Source organism: Mus caroli, unplaced genomic scaffold, assembly GCF_978045245.1.
Source record: "Mus caroli unplaced genomic scaffold, Mus_caroli_1 scaffold_5, whole genome shotgun sequence".
Classification (NCBI taxonomy): domain Eukaryota; kingdom Metazoa; phylum Chordata; class Mammalia; order Rodentia; family Muridae; genus Mus; species Mus caroli.
Genome location: NW_028227260.1, coordinates 73,252,892 through 73,274,977, shown reverse-complemented (window position 1 = coordinate 73,274,977; position 22,086 = coordinate 73,252,892). Strand labels below are relative to the sequence as shown.

The 22,086-nt window shown below is 39.1% G+C and overlaps 1 protein-coding gene across 2 annotated transcripts; it reads right to left on the bottom strand.

Moving 5' to 3' along the window:
* Positions 1–3,483: 3,483 nt before the first annotated feature.
* Zc4h2 (zinc finger C4H2-type containing) lies at positions 3,484–21,011 on the bottom strand. 2 transcript variants are annotated; one of them, XM_021153879.3, is made up of 5 exons: positions 20,789–20,970; positions 9,367–9,538; positions 7,336–7,508; positions 6,350–6,512; positions 3,484–4,863 (listed from the first exon to the last, which is right to left on the bottom strand). In XM_021153879.3, exons 1-5 carry the CDS (start codon positions 20,839–20,841, stop codon positions 4,750–4,752), a joined length of 675 nt encoding a protein of 224 aa, XP_021009538.1. In that variant the 5' UTR covers positions 20,842–20,970; the 3' UTR covers positions 3,484–4,749. The 2 variants fall into 2 exon arrangements, with proteins under 2 accessions (XP_021009538.1, XP_021009539.1); XM_021153880.3 differs by lacking the exon at positions 3,484–4,863 and having other exon boundaries at positions 6,352–6,544; positions 20,789–21,011.
* Positions 21,012–22,086: the final 1,075 nt, after the last annotated feature.

The following is a 22,086-nucleotide window of genomic DNA, read 5'->3' as shown; positions in this document are numbered from 1 at the left end:
CCACTCTCCCCATACCTATTCAACATTGTACTTGAATTCCTAGCCGGAGCAATTCGACAACAAAAGGAGATCAAAGGGATACAAATTGGAAAAGATGAAGTCAAAATATCACTTTTTGCAGATGATATGATAGTATATATGAGTGACCCTAAAAATTCCACCAGAGAACTCCTAAACCTGATAAACAGCTTCGATGAAGTAGCTGGATATAAAATTAACTCAAACAAATCAATGACCTTTCTCTACACAAAGAATAAACAGGCTGAGAAAGAAATTAGGGAAACAACACCCTTCTCAATAGTCACAAATAATATAAAATATCTTGGCGTGACTCTAATTAAGGAAGTGAAAGATCTGTATAATAAAAACTTCAAGTCTCTGAAGAAAGAAATTATAGAAGATCTCAGAAGATGGAAAGATCTCCCATGCTCATGGATTGGCAGGATCAACATTGTAAAAATGGCTATCTTGCCAAAAGCAATCTACAGATTCAATGCAATCCCCATCAAAATTCCAACTGAATTCTTCAACGAATTAGAAAGAGCAATCTGCAACTTCATCTGGAATAACAAAAAACCTAGGATAGCAAAAACTCTTCTCAAGGATAAAAGAACCTCTGGTGGAATCACCATGCCTGACCTAAAGCTTTACTACAGAGCAATTGTGATAAAAACTGCATGGTACCAGTATAGTGACAGACACGTAGACCAATGGAATAGAATTGAAGACCCAGAAATGAACCCACATACTTATGGTCACTTGATCTTCGACAAGGGAGCTAAAACCATCCAGTGGAAGAAAGACAGCATTTTCAACAAATGGTGCTGGCACAACTGGTTGTTATCATGTAGAACTATGTGAATTGATCCATTCCTATCTCCTTGTACTAAGGTCAAATCTAAGTGGATCAAGGAACTTCACATAAAACCAGAGACACTGAAACTTATAGAGAAGAAAGTGGGGAAAAACCTTGAAGATATGGGCACAGGGGAAAGATTCCTGAATAGAACAGCAATGGCTTGTGCTGTAAGATCGAGAATTGACAAATGGGACCTCATGAAACTGCAAAGCTTCTGCAAGGCAAAAGACATGGTCAATAAGACAAAAAGAGCACCAGCAGATTGGGAAAGGATCTTTACCTATCCTAAATCAGATAGGGGACTAATATCCAATATATATAAAGAACTCAAGAAGGTGGACTCCAGAAAATCAAATAACTCCATTAAAAAATGGGGCTCAGAATTGAACAAAGAATTCTCACCTGAGGAATACCGAATGGCAGAGAAGCACCTGAAAAAATGTTCAACATCCTTAATCATCAGGGAAATGCAAATCAAAACAACCCTGAGATTCCACCTCACACCAGTCAGAATGGCTAAGATCAAAAATTCAGGTGACAGCAGATGTTGGCGAGGATGTGGTGAAAGAGGAACACTCCTCCATTGTTGGTGGGATTGCAAGCCTGTAAAACCACTCTGGAAATCAGTCTGGTGGTTCCTTAGAAAATTGGGCATAGTACTACCGGAGGATCCAGCAATACCTCTCCTGGGCATATATCCAGAAGATGTCCCAACTGGTAAGAAGGACACATGCTCCACTATGTTCATAGCAGCCTTATTTATAATAGCCAGAAGCTGGAAAGAACCCAGCTGCCCCTCAACAGAGGAATGGATACAGAAAATGTAGTACATTTACACAATGGAGTACTACTCAGCTATTAAAAAGAATGAATTTTTGAAATTCCTAGGCAAATGGATGGACCTGGAGGGCATCATCTTGAGTGAGGTAACACAATCACAAAGGAACTCACACACTATGTACTCACTGATAAGTGGATATTAGCCCAAAACTTAGGATACCCAAGATATAAGATACAGTTTGCTAAACACATGAAACTCAAGAAGAATGAAGACTGAAGTGTGGACACTATGCCCCTCCTTAGAATTGGGAACAGAACACCCATGGAGAAGGAGTTACAGAGACAAAGTTTGGAGCTGTGATGAAAGGATGGACCATCTAGAGACTGCCATATCCAGAGATCCATCCCATGATCAGGATCCAAACGCTGACACCATTGCATTCACTATCAAAATTTTGCTGAAAGGACCCAGATATAGCTGTCTCTTGTGAGACTATGCCAGGGCCTGGCAAACACAGAAGTGGATGCTCACAGTCAGCTAGTGAATGGATCACAGGGCCCCCAATGGAGGAGCTGGAGAAAGTACCCAAGGAGCTGAAGTGATCTGCAACCCTATGGGTGGAACTAACCAGTACCCCGGAGCTCTTGACTTTAGCTGCATATGTATCAAAAGATGGCCTAGTCGGCCATCACTGGAAAGAGAGGCCCATTGGACATGCAAACTTTATATGCCCCAGTACAGGGGAACGCCAGGACCAAAAAAATGGGAATGGGTGGGTAGGGAAGTAGGGGGGAGGGTATGGGGGACTTGTGGGATAGCATTGGAAATGTAATGGAGGAAAAGATGTAATAAAATATATATAAAAAAATTTGCAAATAAAAAAAGATATGGATGGAAAAAGAAGAGGGATCAAATCATGAATGGTAGGGAAAGTATATTGATTATAGGTATAACAGAGAAAATATTACAAAATTGTACAGAAAGAAAGTTACTCATAAAAAAAAAATCTGTCAACCACCAGGTGGTGGTGGAGCATGCCTTTAAATTCCAGCATTCAGAGGGCAGAAGCTGGTAGACCTCTGTGAGTTCTAGGCCAGCCTCTTCTATAGATTGAGTTCTAGGACAGCTGGAGCTGTACAGAGAAACCCTATCTCAAAAAATTTAAAACACACACACACATACACATGCGCGCACAGAACAGGTGAAGAGAAAGCTGTTATATATATATATATATATATATATATATTTTTTTTTTAGTAATTCAAACAAGTTCGACCAGTATGTTCTCCCTACCAGATACAGCCTTCTCTCTGGTTTGTTGGTGACCAAACTTTCTAAGCCTTGCTTCCAACTTATGAGACTCTTACAAGTGTATGGAATGATCAGTCTTTCATGGTTTATGTACCTTTCTTGTTGAGTATTCTCATTCTGCTGAGATCTTGGCTGCTTTTATGCCAATGCTCTACAGTTCCTGCCTTTAAAACTTGCTTTGGTCTGCCTTTACAATATTCCTATGTTTTCCTTCACGTAGGCAATGGCAGGGATACACTTCTCCCTGTATTACTAGTTATGCTAAGAAAATCATAGTGAGTCTCAGCGTTGGGGTCCTGCTCTTGGCCTACATTTCCACTAGAGCCACTGCAGGTTACACTGCTCCAGCCATCAATTTATCTCCCTCCACCACAAGGTCCCAGCTCCTGGTCACATCTCTGTAGCTCACTCAGTCTTCCTCATTCTCCCATTTCTATTATTGTTGTTGTTGTTGCCATTTTCGTTGTCCAGCACACAGAATACACTCAGTTAGCATTTATTCCAACAAATGAACATTTATTTAAAAGGATTTATGAAATCATATCATAACAGTTTTACTTTCAAAAGGCAGAGGAATCATTGATGTTTTGAAGATATAATATGTTAACATAAAACAAAAGTTAAAGAAAAATAGGATAAATATCTCCCTCTTCTCCCCTGGCAGGGATAGAGTCCTGGAGCTAGTTCTTTTTCAACAGTCAGCTCTAGATTTCAGCCTGTAGATCTAAGACATGACTAGGAGGCTTACCTTTGATAAAGGAATGAGACGTGGGGCGTGGAGAGCTTAAGTGTCTTTTATTTGGGGAAGAAAGGTCACCTACGTAACCCACAGAAAAGGAGTGACCAACTGTCCTTAACTGAAGCTACCTCATAAAAGACAAAAGGAGGAAAGAATAGAAAAGCAAAAGTCCTACCTACTTACATGTATAAAATGATTGGCATTCATATAACACTATGTCCCTTTCTATCCTCACAAAAAGTTCACTTAGGGTTCCTCAGTCCAAGACAATTCCTATACCACAGCAATAAGACTCAGTATTTTAGGCAGTGAACTAGGTGACTCTTGTGGCATGGGTCTTGGTCCCTAATTTCACAGTAGGAAATGTCTACTGATTTGCAAATAATACAAGTATGGAGAAAGATAGACAGATCTTGCGATTCTGAAGATGCCCTGTTTGGTATGTAAGAACTTCAGTATAACTGGAAGACTTGAGTGGAACTATAGAATAACACCAGGGCCTCACAATTTTATATAAAAGGAACACTTATATGAGTTACCCCTAGATTTTAATGATGACCTGAATATTGGGGAAGATATATGCATCAGCCCATTGGGAAGTACAGCTAAAATAAAGTAGTTGTCCCTGCAGAACCCAAGGCAAAAACAGAGGGAAGGAAATCACTGAAGCCTTTTTTCCAAAGCAAGGCATGGAGCTCCTCCAGTCCTTACACCCTACAGCTCATTAGACTCCAGTCCTCAGGAACAAAAGAAAGCATCAACTAGGGCCTTTTACCCCCTCATTCAGTTCCAAACTGGAGCAGTAACAGAAATGTGAATAGGAGAGAAGGGGTCATGAGACCCAGTGATTAGCACCCAAAGCACAGCTGTTCTTAAACCACAACTTCAAGAGCAGAAAGAAATAAGAGCAAGGAGAAAGGGGTTATTCTTCCAGCAAATTAAATAGAAGATTCAGTAGGGATAAGGAAGGGATATTAAAAAAAAAAAATCAGAACATCTATCACTCTGACTAAAGAGAGGATTTACGACCAACAGAGGTCTGTCTATCCCTCCACCTCTTCATTCATCTTGCTTCCGTTTTGGCTTTTTGGGGTTCCGTGACCGACTCTTGGCTTTGCAAAGAGGGCATATAGGTGCATTTCGATGAATCTGTTGGTGACACGACAAACAGGCCTGGTGGAGGAAGATAGGATAAATAAAGTCAGCAATCAGATTCTTTTAAGCAATGGTTCAGATGGCTGAAACTCATGGGACCAAAAGGCAATAATATTCCATTGGTATGGAACAATTACCAGTAAGATTTAAGTAGAGATCAGTGTTCTTGGAAGCCATAGAACTTGGGAATGAAGGATATAACACAGAGAGGAATGCAGTAAAATTTATGTAAAACTTGGAAATAAAATAAGAACTATATATCTATGCAGTATTACATCAGAACATTATCTCTAATGGGCTCACCCATGCACTGTTGATGTTCTTGGATGGGATGAATAAGCAAGAATTTTCTATAATAACCAAGAGAGTGAACATTTAGACTTCAATTTCTTTGTCTCTCTCTCTCTCTCTCTCTCTCTCTCTGTATCTATCTCTGTCTCTCTCTCTCTCTGTGTGTGTGTGTTTGTGTGTGTGTGGTGTGATGTGTGTTCACATGCCACAGACATGTGTGGTTGGCTGAAGGCAACTTTTCTATTCTCTACAGAACATGTGTGGATGACTGAGGGCAACTTTTTTATTCTCTACTAGAACAAATTTTGGGAGTCAGTTCTTTCCTTCCATGGGATTTAGGGATCAAACTCGAGCCATCAGGTTTACATGGTAAATTCTTGTACATCCTGAGCCATGTAAGGGCTCATAACTATATTAGATTTTTCACATTAAGTGGTCCATTGCAATTACCCAACTTGATTTTATGTTAAGGTACATTACACACCTGGCATGTGCCAGTAAGTCTTCAATGAAAGCGTATAGCAAGTCAGACTCTAGTCGAATGTCTGTTTGACTATTTACTACTGATCTGAATCTGTGATATTGCCTTGATTACCCACAAACAGGTTTTGCCTAGTAGAAAATTAATTATGAAGAAAAGGTGATTATAAAGGTCATCTATACATTTATGTCTCTATAAAATAATTTCTGTATACAAATTTCCAAATTTATTTCAGCATTTGTTTCCAACCATATAAACATCTGTACGTCAAATGTACTTAAATTTTGATTCTGCTGGATCCTTTGCAAATGAGATATGTTCACTATATATTTGTATTAAGGTTATCTTCCTAACCTTTAAAAATCATATTTTGATAGAGCCTGCCAAGCTCCCTGTATTCTAATCTCTCCGGGAATGTGCAGAAATGGAAGCAACATGGATTCAACATAGCACCCCATCCTCTGTGCCCCAGTCAATATTGTAAATTGTGTAATATGATGTAATACTTTGTAAATACTTACATTATTTAAGTAAGATCTAAAATAAATGAGGCCACAACTTCAATCAGCATATCATCCGCCTCCTATTCCAAGATACTTTACTGGGGAAGGGATAGGGAGTTTTTGGAGGGGAAACTAGGAAAGGGGATAACATTTGAAATGTAAATAAAGAAAATATCTAATAAAACAAATTAAATAAAAAAAACAATTTTTTTAAATAAAAGCTCACTACCTTCATAGGTGGAGGCTGCTGCCTGAAGGTGGCTGTCTGCCTTGTGTCCTGCTTCCTGGCCACTTGGAGTTGTTGAGCAGCAGCAGCTGCAGCAGCAAGCGATTCAGGTATGGGGGGTTCTTGAGGTTCGGTCTGCCATTCTGCTTTCTGCTTCTCAAAGTAACTTTGGGGATGACATACATTGGATGGATCATTCTAAAAGCAAGAAGAACCTTTCTCCTCTTATGCTCTATGCTAAGGAATCAAAAATTGTATGAGGGCCCTCTCTAGAAAGGCACTACCCTCCCCATAGCACATGGCTCTTTCCCCTTAACATAGGGCAAATTTTCAGAACAAATGGTATACATTTTGCTTCTTAATTCTGATAGATATAGATGATAAAAAAAAACGCTCAGGGCTAGCAAGATATTTAGACCTATTCTCCATTTGATGGCCATTTGCAATGTTCTTATTATGCATTCACAGTCGTATATTTATACCCTTCTATGAACAAGAAAATCTCTCTCTCTCTCTCTCTCTCTCTCTCTCTCTCTCTCTCTCTCTCTCTCTCTCCCCTAACTTTTAAAATTATTTGTGTGTGTGTGTGTGTATGTGTGTGTGTGTGTGTGTGTGTGTGTGTAGACAAGCACAGGATGCTACCATGAACATGTGGAAGTCATAGGACAGCTTGCAGGAGTTCATTCCCTTCTTCTACCACAGGGGTCCCAGCAACAGAACTCAGGTTGCTAGGCATGGTGGAAAGCCCTTTAACTCCCTGAGCCATTGTGCCAGTGCATAGGTAAAACTCTTACATTAATCTTCATCTCATCATTCTTCTTACATAACATGTCAGCATAGAGACTATTGGCCACTGACAGATCTAAGAATAGGACTGTGTATTCTGACTTTCAGGCCAGGCTTTATGTATCTCTCCATGTCCCTCCCTGCACCATACCCTCCTTTCTGCTACACTGTGTTATTTGGGGGTCAGAGAACAGGCAGCTTACTCCAAGGAGAGTTTCTCTTCCTCTTCACACAGGTCAGGAAGCCTTTGCAGGCCCAATGTCATGCGTAGGGCATCCACGTGTTCTTTCAGTGGTTTGTACTCATCATGAAGCCTCCGGGTTGACTCCAGCAGCTTGTTCAAGTCATTTTCAGACTGTTTAATGGTGTTTTCCATCTAGAAAATAGAGAAGGGCAGAAACAGAAAAGATCCTAAAGTTCTCAAGAGGCTTTATAACTGAATGGATAATAGGACAGACTCCAGAGGGAGACCCGTCTATGTTCAAGTTCTCAATGGCTTTTCTATATGACTGATCGTGCCAGTTTCTTCATCACTATAATAGTGAAAGTTTAATAGTGCATACCCCATGTACTCTTAGTAACGATCAAATGATCAAATTCACAGAAAGCACTAAATATAGGAACTAATAGAGCTCATAAAATGGTAGTTAAGCTACTCAAATTAGTAATCTCCCATAGCTAGAATTGCCTTTAAAGGTTATCTAGATCATGTCATCATTGTTTTTAGAGGTTAGTGAGCTGAATGAAGGTCACAGAATAAAGGATTTACTCAGAAAAAAATACTTAAGGAAAAAAATCAACACAAGAATTGAAGACTTGTGTCTTTGAGGCTGTTACACTTTTTTCCTAGATCAACTGTCTTCAAAATGTGGTTGCCACACTTCTGCCCCTACCACTCCATCCCACACCCTAACACACACACACACACACACACACACACACACACACACACACAGCTGCTACAGCAGCATTAGCATTTAGGAACTAAGAATTTTAAATTCTCAAGCCCTCTTTAAATTCAGAACATTTAACTAGAAACTCTAGAGTAAAGTTCAACAATTTGTGTTCTAATAGACTCTCCAGTTGACCCTGGTGCTCTAGTCTGAGATGTACTGGTCTAGATTCTCAGCTCCTGTGTTGAAAACACATTATTAATTCTATTGGTTCTATATTATCAGTTAGTTTGCAGCAAAGTCTACAGTCCCCACAGGAGACCCAAAATCTTGTGCTAACACATTAAACCTCAAGGGTCTATTATACAAGTCATATATGTATATATATATATATATATATATACACATATATATATATACATATATACATATATATATTCTAGACCTGACAATATTCTGCAAATGAGTAATTCCACAGAAATAAGTTTCTCAGGAATAAAAACTAAGCTCCATCAAAGATGAATTAAAAAAAAAAGATTCTATCATAGGCTAGAAAGGACTAGAAAGTACTTGACTGACAGGTAAACACTTTCTACTTCTAGATAAAGGGATAAGCTGTACAGAAGCCCAGAGTCCTCATGAATAATTAAAAATGAGGGAAGTTTTTCAACTCAGAAATTGTTCTCAAATATTCCAATAGTTCCCAAATGTCAGTCTAATGAGAGCGCCCCACTTGGTTAAACATACAGGGATGATTTGTTTGGTCTGGTTGGACACTTTTAAGAATTTTAAGCTATCCTCAAGAGGCAGGAATCTAGTCGACCTTTCCTTGGCTACTCAAGTTGAAGACATCCAGAATGTGAGCATGTCAGAACTTAACGAAACCTTGAAGGTCAACTAGCCTATTTCATAATACAAGGAGAAAGTACGGTGCTCAGAAATGAAGGACTTGTTCATTGTGGTTAGTCAGTGACATAATAAGAGCTGACCTAAGAATTCCTGGGATCTTTCTACATCACAGTAACTTTAGAACGTCTCCCCTGGGGTATCTAAGTCACGTGTAAATGAAAAGCAACAAGATTCTTTACTTCCTCATCCTTTTTTTAAAAAAGATTTATTTATTTATTACTATATGTAAGTACTCGGTAACTATCATCAGACACTCCAGAAGAGAGCATCAGATCTCATTACAGATGGTTTTGAGCCACCAAAGTTGCTGGGATTTGAACTCAGGACCTTTGGAAGAGAAGTCAGTGCCTTTAACTGCTGAGCCATCTCTCCAGCCCTACTTCCTTATCCTTAATGGACTCAGAGATAAGCTCCAGGAAACTAGCCACATACCACATTGATATCAGCATGGATGAGTCGGAGTTCCTCCACATGGGCCATCTTCTCCTGTAGCAGGAGATCCATCTCCTGTTTGTATTCTTTCAGGTGCCTCTCTTCAGACTCCAGAGCCTCGAACTCAGCCTTCAAACGGGCCTTGATCTTTTCCATCTGCAGAGTCTTGTTCCTGAAATTTCTCAAGAGTAGGAAACAGGCCAAAAGGAGAATGGAAAATGGAGGAAGAAATGGAAAGCAGAATTAGGCTTTTCCTTCTGAGTCATTTTTCTAACCCTTCCTCTCACATTCAGAGACAACCAATGCACATGAGATGCAGCAACCATAACTAATGACCTGAGTTAAATTTGTATTTAATTTTAATGAATTTAACTTTAAACTTGTGGCTAATGGCTCTTATAATATACAGCACAGCTGGCTAATATAAAAATTCCCCCTTGTATTACTTGTCAGGAACATTGATATAATGTTGCAAAAGTAACTACAGTTACCTGCATATTATACACTACACTACATTACCTTTGAAACAAGTTACCAAGCATATGTAGAATCCTTGATGTAGCTGTTGACCTGCCTTACAGGAGAGCAATATATGGGTTTTTTTTTTTTTTGAAAATTGTTTATTTAGACCCCTTCTTATTTGGACTTCTATTCTCAACATATTCAAGGTTACATGCAGAATACATGGAACTGTCTACTTTTACTCCAATTTTAGAAATGAGAAACTGATATTCAGAGTAGCATCCTATTTTGAATCATGTATCCAGTGGAGTGAGTGTTGGGTCAAGAACCCGTTTGTGCAGGCAGAGACATATCATGAAAGAACATATACTTTAAACTCATACCTGGGTATACATGCTGGTTCTGCCCTTTACTAGATTTTGGCCTTTGAATAATAACAATCAGACTCACATTTAACACCGGAGCTCTTGTCTCTAGCTGCATATGTATCGAAAGATGGCCTAGTCGGCCATCAATGGAAAGAGAGGCCCATTGGACTTGCAAACATTATATGCCCCAATATAGGGGAATGCCAGGGCCAAAAGAATGGGAATGGGTGGGTAGGGAAGTGGGGGGCGCTATGGGGGACTTTTGGGATAGCATTAGAAATGTAATTGAGGAAAATATGTAATAAAAATATTAAAAATTAAAAAAAACAATATGTGATGAATATGCAGTAGGTAGTGTGTGTGTGTGTGTGTATGTGTGTGTGTGTGTGTGTGTGTGCACATACACATACAAACATCCAACAAGTATTTATTGAATATTCGTCCTTTGTCAGTGAGTACAGAGAGATAAGGGAAGGCAGTCCAGGTAGTAAGAATGGATGAACAAAGGCACTAGAGTAGAAGGACACAACACACTAAAGACAAATTCAGCATTGCTGAACCACCTACTAAAGGAGGGAGAGGGGGTCCTAGATGAACCTAGGGATTTTTGGAAGAAATCAACACAGAGCAGCTGACATGTTGGGGTGAATTTAAGTACTTCATCCTAAACTGAAAGGGGGTATTGAGTTTTTAAATATCAAGTGAGATTATCTGACCACCTTCTCTCAGCTTTGACTTACTCAGTCCTAATATGGAAAGAACACAATGAACTTTATATGTCATGTGGTAACGATTAAATGACTTAACACATGTAAGTTCCCAAGATATGTGGCACATGATGAGCAGTCAGCAAATGATAATATACTTCCCTCTGCCCAATAATTCATTCATGGTTATCTCCTTCACCACAATGGTGTCCAGACTTTGTTACCAAGAGTTTACAACAAGTAGTATATGTTACTTAAATTAGAATAGCTTCATTAGCATATGTCATCTTATAAGTGTAATATAAATAATGGCCTATTATTGGGCCAGGAAAAGTCTTCCTAGTCTGTTATCAATTAAATAAAGATAGCAACAATGGACTTTTTCCTAGATCCTCTTCCTTCCTTTGAGACTCATGAAATTATGAAATGCTCACTGCCAGGGACCCTCAAGCCTGCCCACTTGAGGCAGAAACACAAGTAACCTATCTGGGCACCCAAACACAGTCCTTCCCAACCCTGGTTGAACTGTAGATGCTTTTCTGGGATTTTGACCTTCTCTTGACCCTTCTTTCTACCTTTGGACCCATAAGACCCTGAAACCCTCACTCCCAGGAACTCTCTGGGCAGCCCATATAGAGGGATGACACAGGTAACCTGTGGCACTGCCAGGCACAGCCCCTCCCAACTCAGGTAGCCCTAAAACTGCTTGCCAAGGACCACGACTTTCTCCTTGCCCTTTACCTCGTTTTAGAACTCATCAGATGACTTTCACCTGGCCCTCTTTATCATTTTAGGACTCAACAGACCCAAGACTAATACCTGCCAGGAGTTCTTTAGCCTGTCTATGTGCTGTAGAAACATAGGTAACATACCTAGGCATGCTGGCACAGTCCCTTCCAGTTCCAGTTGCCTCTATGGATATTTGTTCCAGATCCATAAGTCAGGGTTAGACAGGCTCATATGTCCTATGCTCTGGCCTAGCCTTGTAAGTATTCCTGACCCTATCCTGCCTGACTTTCCTCAGTTAATAGACCTAACTCAGGGCCCATAACCAGGGACTGGACCCAGTTTGGTGAGACCCACCTGCATTAATTGCCAGATTGTACTGGACGGCAAATCCTGTGTACCAGCCAAACGTGCTGTATCCACATCAAACACAAGAAGTCTATGTACCCAGTTCTCAGTTCAAAACAATATGTAAGAACAATTACTTGGGTTAATCCCAAGACACAGAATTTAACAATCATAAACTTCAATAAAATATTCAAGGAGTTTAAAGAAAAGAGAAACAAATAGCTCAGTGAACTTAAAGAGAATTAACTCAAAAACGAACATAAGAATGAATAAGATGACAAAGATAATGCAGGGTTTGAAAATGCAATTCAATAAAGAGAAAGACTGAAGAGCACTCAAGATGGTATGAAGACAGAATTTAAAAATTCAACAACATAACTAGGAAACTCCAGGGAAGGTCTTATAAATAGGATGGTAACCAAAACAATCAAGAGGAATGCTGGGGGGATTACCACTCCAGATCTCAATATAACAGTATCAGAGCCAAAATAATAATAATAATTTTTAAAATCTGCATGGTAGTATCACAAAATAGACACGTATACCACTGGGACAAAAATGAAGACCTGAACATAAGTACACATAAACTACAGCCATAACTACACATAACTACAGTTAAATTTAATATTCAACAAAAATGCCAAAAAGATACACTGAAGAAAATATAGCATGTTGCCTCAGTTTCTGCCAGTTTATATATGTATCAGTCCTTTGGAGTTTAGAAGGCTTTGTTTCCTGGTGGCCTCCATCTCCGCTGGTTCTTACACTCTTTCTGTCCACAGGGTTCCATGAGTGCTGAGAGGAGAGATTTGATGGAGACATCCCTTTAGAGCTGAATGCCCCCACAGCCCCAAAGTCTCTCACTCTTTGCATACTGTTTGGCCGTGGGTCCCTGTTTTTGTTCCCTTATACTGTAGGAGGAAGCTTCTCTGATGTTAGATGAGCAAAACACTGATGCATGAGTATAATAGGATGTCATTAGGAGTCATTTTATTGTTACATTCCTTGAGCAGGACAGTGATATTTTGTTTTAGCCTAGGTTACTGGGTGTCTTAGGATTTTTACCATCTGAGCAGCATTGAGTATGAGTTCTATCTCATGGAATGGGCCTTAGTTCAAGTTGGATATTGGTTGGTTACTCCCAAAAGCTTTGTGCCACTATTACACTAAAATATCTTTCAGGCAGGACAACACTATATCAGTGGGTTTATACCTGGGTTGGTATTTATGTTTCTCTATTGGTAGCATGCAGCATAACTTTCTATACCACAAACACTAGCCCATAGAGGTGAAGGCTCTAGGTAGGAACTAGTTCAACTTCTCCATATTCAACCAGTTGTCTAGGCATTATCTTCAGCAATATGGCCTTGTCAGTTTGTAGAGAACATTCTCTTGCCTAGGCAACAACCTGGGTTGTTTGTTTGGAAGTTCCCAGGGGACCTCTTTGGCCAGCAACTCAATTAAATGTAACTAATTCCTGGTACTAGAAGCTTCGTGTAGTGACAAGAGACATCTAGTTGGAGCTCTGAGCCCCCTGTTATTTGGTAATTTCATTTAGATTGACCACACCAACTCTCATAAAAGGATGTATTTAATTGGGAGCTTGCTTGCAGTTTCAGAGGGTTAGTCCATGATTATCATGGCAGAAGCAGACAGGCATTGGAGAGTTTCAAATCCAGATCCACTGGCAGCAGGGAGCCAGAGGGGGGGGTGCGGGGGAGAGACACACAAAGACAGAGACACAGAGACAGAGACACAGAGACAGACAAAGACACTGAGAGAGACAGAGACAGAGAGACAGAGACAGAGAGCAAGGAGACAGAGACTAGGCCTGAACTGAGTTTTTAAAACCTGAAACCCACAGTCAGTGACACACCTCCTTCAACAAGGGCACACCTCTTAATCCTTCACTATCAATTAGGGACTAGACACTCAAATATATGATGAGCCCATGGGAACCATTCTCATTCAAATCACCAGGAAAGTAAAAAACAAATATTGCAAGTTGGAAGCAGTTGAGAGTACAAAAGCAGGATAAAAGGGATCCGAAGGGGAAAGCAGAAAAATGGGGAAGGGAGAGAGGAAACAAAGAAGAGAGTGAAATAAGAGTAAGGATTCAAAAAAATGTCATAAAATTCATATTACAATCTACGTAAAATACCTACAATACAGATAAATCTGTATAAACATATACATACATACTTTAAATGAAATTTTCCCATCTGGGCTAACAATGCTACCCTCTTTAGAGTTGTTGATCAAAGGTTTTCCGAGAGACTCCTAAAACATGATAGGCTATTTCTGTTGCCCTTGGTTACCACCCAGAAGTAGAAGGTAGCTCCCTATTGCTTAAGACACAATACAAGTTGGGCACTTGACCCAGAGGATCAAAGCAGAATATGTCCTGAAAGCCTCCTCCTTGAAAACTAGTTTTCATGGTATTAAAAGACAAAAGGAGGGGACAACCAACAGTCCTACCCAGCTATAATGCTTATGAATCACAACAATCAGCACAATATAATAACTCTAAGGTTGCAATAGTGGTATGCACAACTTAGTAGTAATCAATGTCTCTCTAATTGGACTTAGGAGCTACTCATCAAGAGGGAAAACATGACTCTTTTTTTTCTCATAATACTGGAAATCTAGTTAACTAGTCCATGCTAGTGAAGCAGCCATGGTTACTGGAAGAGCATAATTCCTAACTACATTCTAAATATTTATCCTTATACACATAGATAAGTGTAGTTCTCATCATTCACCAAGGAAATTTCTCTTTGCAACAGAGCATTTACAGAAAACCAAAACTGGTCAAAATTCAAGATGTGAGCTAGTCCTATCTACAACACAATTCCGGCACGAAAGACTCAGGGACAATTGCAGATAATTTGTGGGAGGAGGTGGTAACAGCCAAAGGAATAGGAAGTTTGCTGTCAAAATATGTCTTCTAGAAATGTTAAAGAAGCTACAGCCACAAAGTTGTTGCAGGATATTTGATCATACTGTGAACTCCAAGATTGTGTTGTTTACTGGAAAATCCTGTTTCTAATTGTGGTGTGGCTCACCTTAGAACAAGCTAGATACTGAGTAAGACATAACGAACTAGAGAATAAGAGGGAGCCAGATTAGAACAGATTGCCAGAAACAGTATGAGACCAAGCAGAGTAATTCAGTCAGGAACTGAGAGAAGCCCAATTGAATTAAGTCAGCTTTGAGAGGAGTTTGAACAAGAACAGCTGGATTGAACCAGCCAGCCAGAGCTCAGAAAGAACAAGAAAGGGTGAAGTTACTCAGCAGTAAGTCTCAGAGGTTGAAAACATTCTAGACCTTGATAAGATTGTATAGAGGCTAGGAGCTTCCAGGACTAGGCCTAGGTTAGCAGAGGGAGGCAGTACGCCTTGGAGATGACAATTACGTTAGGAGAATAGCAATTACTCTCACATGAAGTCTCACAAACATGGCTGCTGAAACATGAACTGAACAAGGAGGACACCAATAGACACGCAACATGAAAGGGGGAAAGCTCATAATTCCTTAACCCTAGACAAAGAACTATAGGAAGGGAAGAGATGCTGAGAAGTGGGGAAATAATGCTCCCCAAGGAAGAACTCCCCCAGTGGATTATCCAATAACAAATAGGCACCCCTGAAATCATGTACATACAAGTAACATACAAACTGAGAAAGTTCTACTTATATGTTTAGAAATATATAAATTATAAGTGTGTATATATATATATATAGACACACACACATATATATCACATTTATATATAAAATGTAACAACAATTAAAGAAAAAATATATATCACATTTATATATAAAATGTAACAATTAAAGAAAATGGGCCCTGGATTTGAATGAGAGCAAGGGTAGGATACACGAGAGGGGTTAGGAGAAGGTTAGGGAAGGGGAAGATAATGTAATTATGCTATAATCTCAAAAATATATGGAAAAAGTTACTTGGTTTTAATCAAGGAAACAATCAAGAAGATAGTACATATATGTACCAAACTACTGTGTAGCCAGTTTTATAAAAAGACGATTACTGTACTTGGAAACAAAGATTTACTTCAACTGAGGAATAGTAGATAACTTTAATGCCTCATTTCCTCCAATAGACAGAACATAAAACAAAATATAAACAGAAACACGACAGAATTCAGTGGCATCATACATCAAATAGGCCTAGCAGTCTGCTCCAGCATGTTCCATACAAATACTAAAGAATATACACTTTACTCAATAGCCCATGGAAGCTTCCCAAAAATAGACCATATACTGGGAAACAAAAGAGATCATAACAAATAAAGAAAAACTGAATAATTCTGAAGAGCCTCTGACTACAATGCAATAAAGCTCAAAACCAACAGCAAACAAATCAATAATATGTAACCATCCATAGGTAGCCTAATCTCTCCGAATCTATACCCTTAGATACAAAATGTGGATAATTCTTTCCACTGGAAAGATGAACCGACTAAATGAGCCAAGAACTTTTAAATTATTATGTTCTTAACAACTGCTAGTTCCTTTCTCCAGATCCTTTTCTATCTTTGCTGGCTCCTTCCATGTAGCTCGCATACATAGTTACCTATAGAAATGCAGACATCAAGCATATATTGACAGGATTTTCTCAATTTAAAATGAATAAATTACAAGAATTAAGCTCTGCATTCTAGAAATTCATTGTATAAATCTCTTTTTAGTTGCATTTTTTCCTAATGAAGCCAAAGTAATACACACACACACACACACACACACACACACACACACACACGGCGGCAAAACACCAATATACACAAAATAATAAAACAAAATACTTTTAAATCATGTATACATGTGTACTGCATTAATTCAGTCTGTTGTAGGCATGCAGATGCCTATGAAAGCCAGACAAGAACGTTGGAACTAGAGTTAGAGGCAGTTGTGAGCTACAAACAAACCCAAGCCCTCTCTAAGAATAATTAGCACTCTTAACCACTAAGGTATCTCTCCAGCCTTACATGATCTATAACAGATTTATTTCAATGTAAAAACTAGCTCTGCCTTTTAAATTTTGTAAATTCTTTTTATTTTCGGCTTGGAGGTTTGTTTGTTTGCTTCCTTACTGGTTTTGGTGGTGGTGGTGGTTAGGTGGCTTTGTTTTTTGGTTTTTTTAACCTGCCTTTCTTGAATGAACTAAACATGTTTTAGAAATTCATTTTGTGTTTATTTCTTTATACTTTTAAGAACATCTCTTTGTATATTATTAGTGTTTGCTTTGAGAAACACCATATGTATGTATGTGTGTGTGTGTGTATGCACACACACACACTTCCACCAACTACCTCCTCTAGACTTGATTTCAATTTAGCCAAGCCCCTTCATTCTTCACCTCATCCATTAAGTCTGTGATGAATGGACTTAATAGACTGAGATATATTATCAGTATCTCCTAACATACTACTAACTTTAGTGAAATATATTATGTTTTATTTCTTTTATTCATATATATATAACATATCATAAATATTCATGTATATACACTGAGATTATGTTATAATTATGTTAGAAAGTTTCCTTCAAGAGGTCTGATGGGGAAGAAGAGGGCCAGGGAATAGGGAACAAGCAAGTGTAAGAGCAGTCCATATGACCAAAGTACATTATATACATATGTGCAATGTCACTAGAAGTTTTTATACATTAATATGTGATAATAAAAAAGAAAATAAAAAACAAAAATGTTCTTTGATCACCAAACATTGTTAAGAAAATTCAGAAGAAAAAGTAAAGTTATTTCCATCATGTTTTTGCTTGGTACTTCTGTGCTTCCTGGTGTTGCAAAGTTGTTTATTTCTCTACTTGAAATATTTTTGTCACCCTTCTACACTACCTCTGCTGATAATTCCATCACTTGAGAATGTCTTCTATCTTGAAATACAATATTATCACTGCATATAGGATTCTACACTGGAAGCTCTTCCTTCAGCACTTGAACATGCTGTACCTCTTTCTACTAAGTCCTTGGTATTTTTTCTGTTAAGGAAATTGCCTTTCTATTTTTCCCCCATATATATATATAATTAGGGGATTACTACTTCTTAGCTGCTTTCCTTAAAAGATTGTTTTTTTCTTTATCCTACTTTTCCTGAAGTCTGATTACAATGTGTGTTGGAGTAGATTTAGTTGACTCTTATTACTGTTTGATTAGCTTCTTGAATCCGGAAGTTGTTTTTCTTCAGTAAGGAACAATATTAGTCCCCAATTTCCCAACTATTTAGTTTTCCAGTCCTGTTTCTCCTGTCCGAGGACAATTTTTAAACTTAGTAATCACCTCACCGTGATTTCTCTTGCTTTAGGATTAAGCTGCCTCATTTTTTTCCCTGTCTTCTCTGTCTTACATTTGAACCTATCTGTTGAGTTTTAAGGGTTGTTTTAAAGATGCTCTTTAGCATCTTCTTTTGTTTTTATTGCTGTTGGTACTTGTCTATTTCCTGTGGTTTTTAATTTTCTTTAACTTAAGGAAGAATGTATTTGGATTTATGGTTTCAGAAGGAAAGTCCATAATGGCAGGAGAGAGATGGCAGCAGACAGCAAGAACAGGAAGGTAAGAAGCAACCTCAAACAGGAAGTAGAGAGAATTGGCAATGCCCAGTCCCCGAACCTGCTACTCCAGCAAAGCACTTCCTCCAGCAGTGTGATACTATCACTCCAAACAGCACCACTAACTGGAAAACAAGAATCAAATACCCAAGCCTATTGGGAACTTCCTCATTGAAACCAACACATTGTAATCCCTGGCTCTTAGATTGGTGACAAGAACAATACAAGTTGGCATTTACTTCAACTCCAAAAGTCTCTGTAGTTCTTAACATTTCCAACACTGTTTAAAAGTCTGAAGTTTCTCTGAATTGTGATTTTTGTATGTTTAAATGCTCCCAGGGTGTTGCAGTTGTTTACAGAGGCATTTTCATGATGTATATTTTAAAACTCGTGTTATATTATTCTGAATCTGTGATTTATCAATATTGATATCTATGTAGTTTTTCATTCACGAAGAGTTATTAGTACAGCGTGAAATTTTTCAATAAAAGTTGGATATTCTGGATCTTACTTAAATCTTTTGTTTTAGTAGGCCTTGTGATACTTTCAGCAGAAATCTAGCTTTTACACGGGATCTTTCTTAACAAACAAGTGTTATTGGAGTGGAAATTTATGTTATTGGAGTGGAACTTCAGCCTTCTCTCTAAATCTCTTCTTCTACTATCTAACCTGGTTGAGAAAAGAAGCCACGGCTCCTGACTTGCTCTCCACTGAAAAGGGTCTATTTTCACTGGGGATTAATGACCTTGATCCCAAATAGTCCATTTCTGGGATTAAGATAAACTTATTTTAAAGTCCATGAAGAGAAGACTGAAGTTAGAGACCCTCTATTCAAAGGTCTAAGCTTTTCATTAGTTTCATCCTTAGCATTCTTCTGCACCAAAGAAACTCATTTCCTATCTCCTGGTGTCTTTGTAGAAAAAGACAGCAGCAGACCTTCAGTGGGAAACAGAAGAACAGAGCCTTTGTAGGAAGACTCAATTCCTGTGAAAATGTAGCATTGTTAAGCTTCATGAATATAAGAACTCACTCAAATTCTCCAGACCCCCATTTTCCCACTTATGACAAAGGTCACAGGGAACTTGCAAAAATGGATTGAAATGGGGGAGGGGCTGGCATAACAGGGGCTCAATAAATGAACATTTCCTTACTTTGCAAAGGGAAAAACACACAATCCCTCCAAGAGGAAGAAGAAACCAAGATTCTTCACTACCATCACCATGTGTAGATCCCGCAGAGATACCACAAAGGTTAAATCTCTTGTCAAATTTGTCAGGGTTAAATTATATGGCCTAAATTTTAAGAAAAGATACACTCTATGTCCTTTTATTTTTCTTTTTTCCATATGTCTGAAAAACACTACAGATTCAGGGAGTTAGGCACAGCAGGGGAGGCCAACATAGTCAGCATTTGAATTATTATTGTTTTCTTGGCGGGAATAGCACTACAGTATCAAAACTTGCTCGCTGAGTAACCTATTGGAGGTGTGACAATTCTCAGTTTGCCAAACCTCCAGCTCTTGTTCACATCCTCATAGTTCACAACCTCCTTCCAACCCCAGGATAGGAAACAAAAAGTGGTGAAAGAGTTACAGGCAAATAAGAACAGCCCACTCCCCAGCTTCATCAGCATCCCTAGACTACAGCCACAGCAAAGTTGCAAACTGAATGAATTGGCCAGTTAAACTTGGCTTTCAAAAGGCTGTCTCAAGCTCTGGGTCATGAGGCTGATGGAAAAATCATTCTCAACTGTTATAAAGCAAGAAGCAAAAAGCGACTCGTTCTAAACAAAAAGAATACCAAAAAAAAAAAAAAAATACAGTTAGTTGTCCTGGTTTATCCCTCTACTTCTATTCTATCTCAGCTACATCTGGAAAGACATCGCCATCTCCACTTCTTCCCTTCTGCCTGGTACACACAACACACACACACACACACACACACACACACACACACACACACTTCCACCAACTACCTCCTCTAGACTTGATTTCAATTTAGCCAAGCCCCTTCATTCTTCACCTCATCCATTAAGTGTGTGATGAATGGACCCCCTTCCAGCTCCTGATTCCCTTTGCAAGTAGCCCAACAATAGATAGTTTTCACCAAACAACAACAACAAAAACAAATCAACAACAAGCAGTACTCCTTGCTCCCAGGGATGCCTGGGAAGGGAGGGGTGATCGAGGAGAGTGGAAGGATGCTGCATTAAGCAGTGACCGGCTTACCTGATCTCTTTTATGCTTTCCAATTTGCACATGATTTCTTGTTCATCTGCCATGCTTTTCACTCTCAATTTCACGTCCAGGGAATTGTTTTTTAAAAAAAAAATGCACCAGCCAAGGCATACAATAGATACAATACAGCCACCTCCTACTGGTTTGTGGCTTTGAGCCTGTGTGGTAAGGGCTTAGAGAAGGCCTGGGAGCTGTAGTCCGCAGTTCCGGGGCCAGCCAGGCAACCCGGGTGCCTCTAGAACTACAACTCCCAGAAGGCCAAGCAAAGCATTCCTGTTCCAGTTCCTGTAGCGGCACTTTAAATCAATATGTCACTGATAATTATGTCAAAGATTATAAGCAAAGGAATGAAGATATTTGTCCTACCAATGTGCGGCAAAATGGAGAAAATTTTCTCGAAAGCAGCTAAGAAGATGAGAAACATACCTTTTATCACAAGACTCGGACTCGGGCCTCACGCGTACCCCCACCCCACCCCGTCAACAAATTAAGAAATCATTTATTACAGAATGCCTTGGGCTGGAGAGAAACTGTAGGTGATTTAGCTTCCTAGATGTCAAATTTTCTAGATGCTACCCAGGGATTTGTAGCTTTGACATTGAAATGTAAATAGACTGGAACTGAAAATCCGGGGGGGGGGGGGCGGGGCGGGGAGCGGCGGAGATGGGGCTGAACAAGAGAAAGGGGACTCCTCAAAATCAGGAAACCGAGTTGGAGGAAGGACCTCTTTCCTTTCTGGTTCCTCATCCACTGAACTATTAGTGAGCTTGTACTTTGCCAGTCAATGAAAAGTTTACTGAGAGAGGCCCTGCAGAGGCAAAGAAAATAAAAGCAAGTTCGTGCCTTTGTGAAGGAGAGAGTGAAGTATATTGTAAATAGAGCTGTCACAACGCCGAGATAATCAGTGAAACCTGAACATAGAAGGTGTTAATATGTTTTTAAAACTAAGAGTTTTCCAGAGAAGAGTGAGATTTCATGGAAGTAATGGCCTACATGGAGAATGCAAAGGGCAAGTGGTTCAAAGTGCCTGGAATATAGGGTTCTTGAAGCGGTATATTAGAGAGAGAAGTAGAAGCTGTATCAAGAAAAGATAGATTGTAGACACATTTTAAAAATATTTTAGAATGTTTTCTTTGGCTATTTTATGTGTTATACGGTGTATTTCCATCAAATCCACTCCCAGGTTGCTACTCTCCTATCCCTTCCAGAACTATCCCCCTCCTAAATTCATGCATTCTTCCTTTAAACCACTTTTTGGTGCTACCAGTGCATGCACCGGTGTAGGGCCA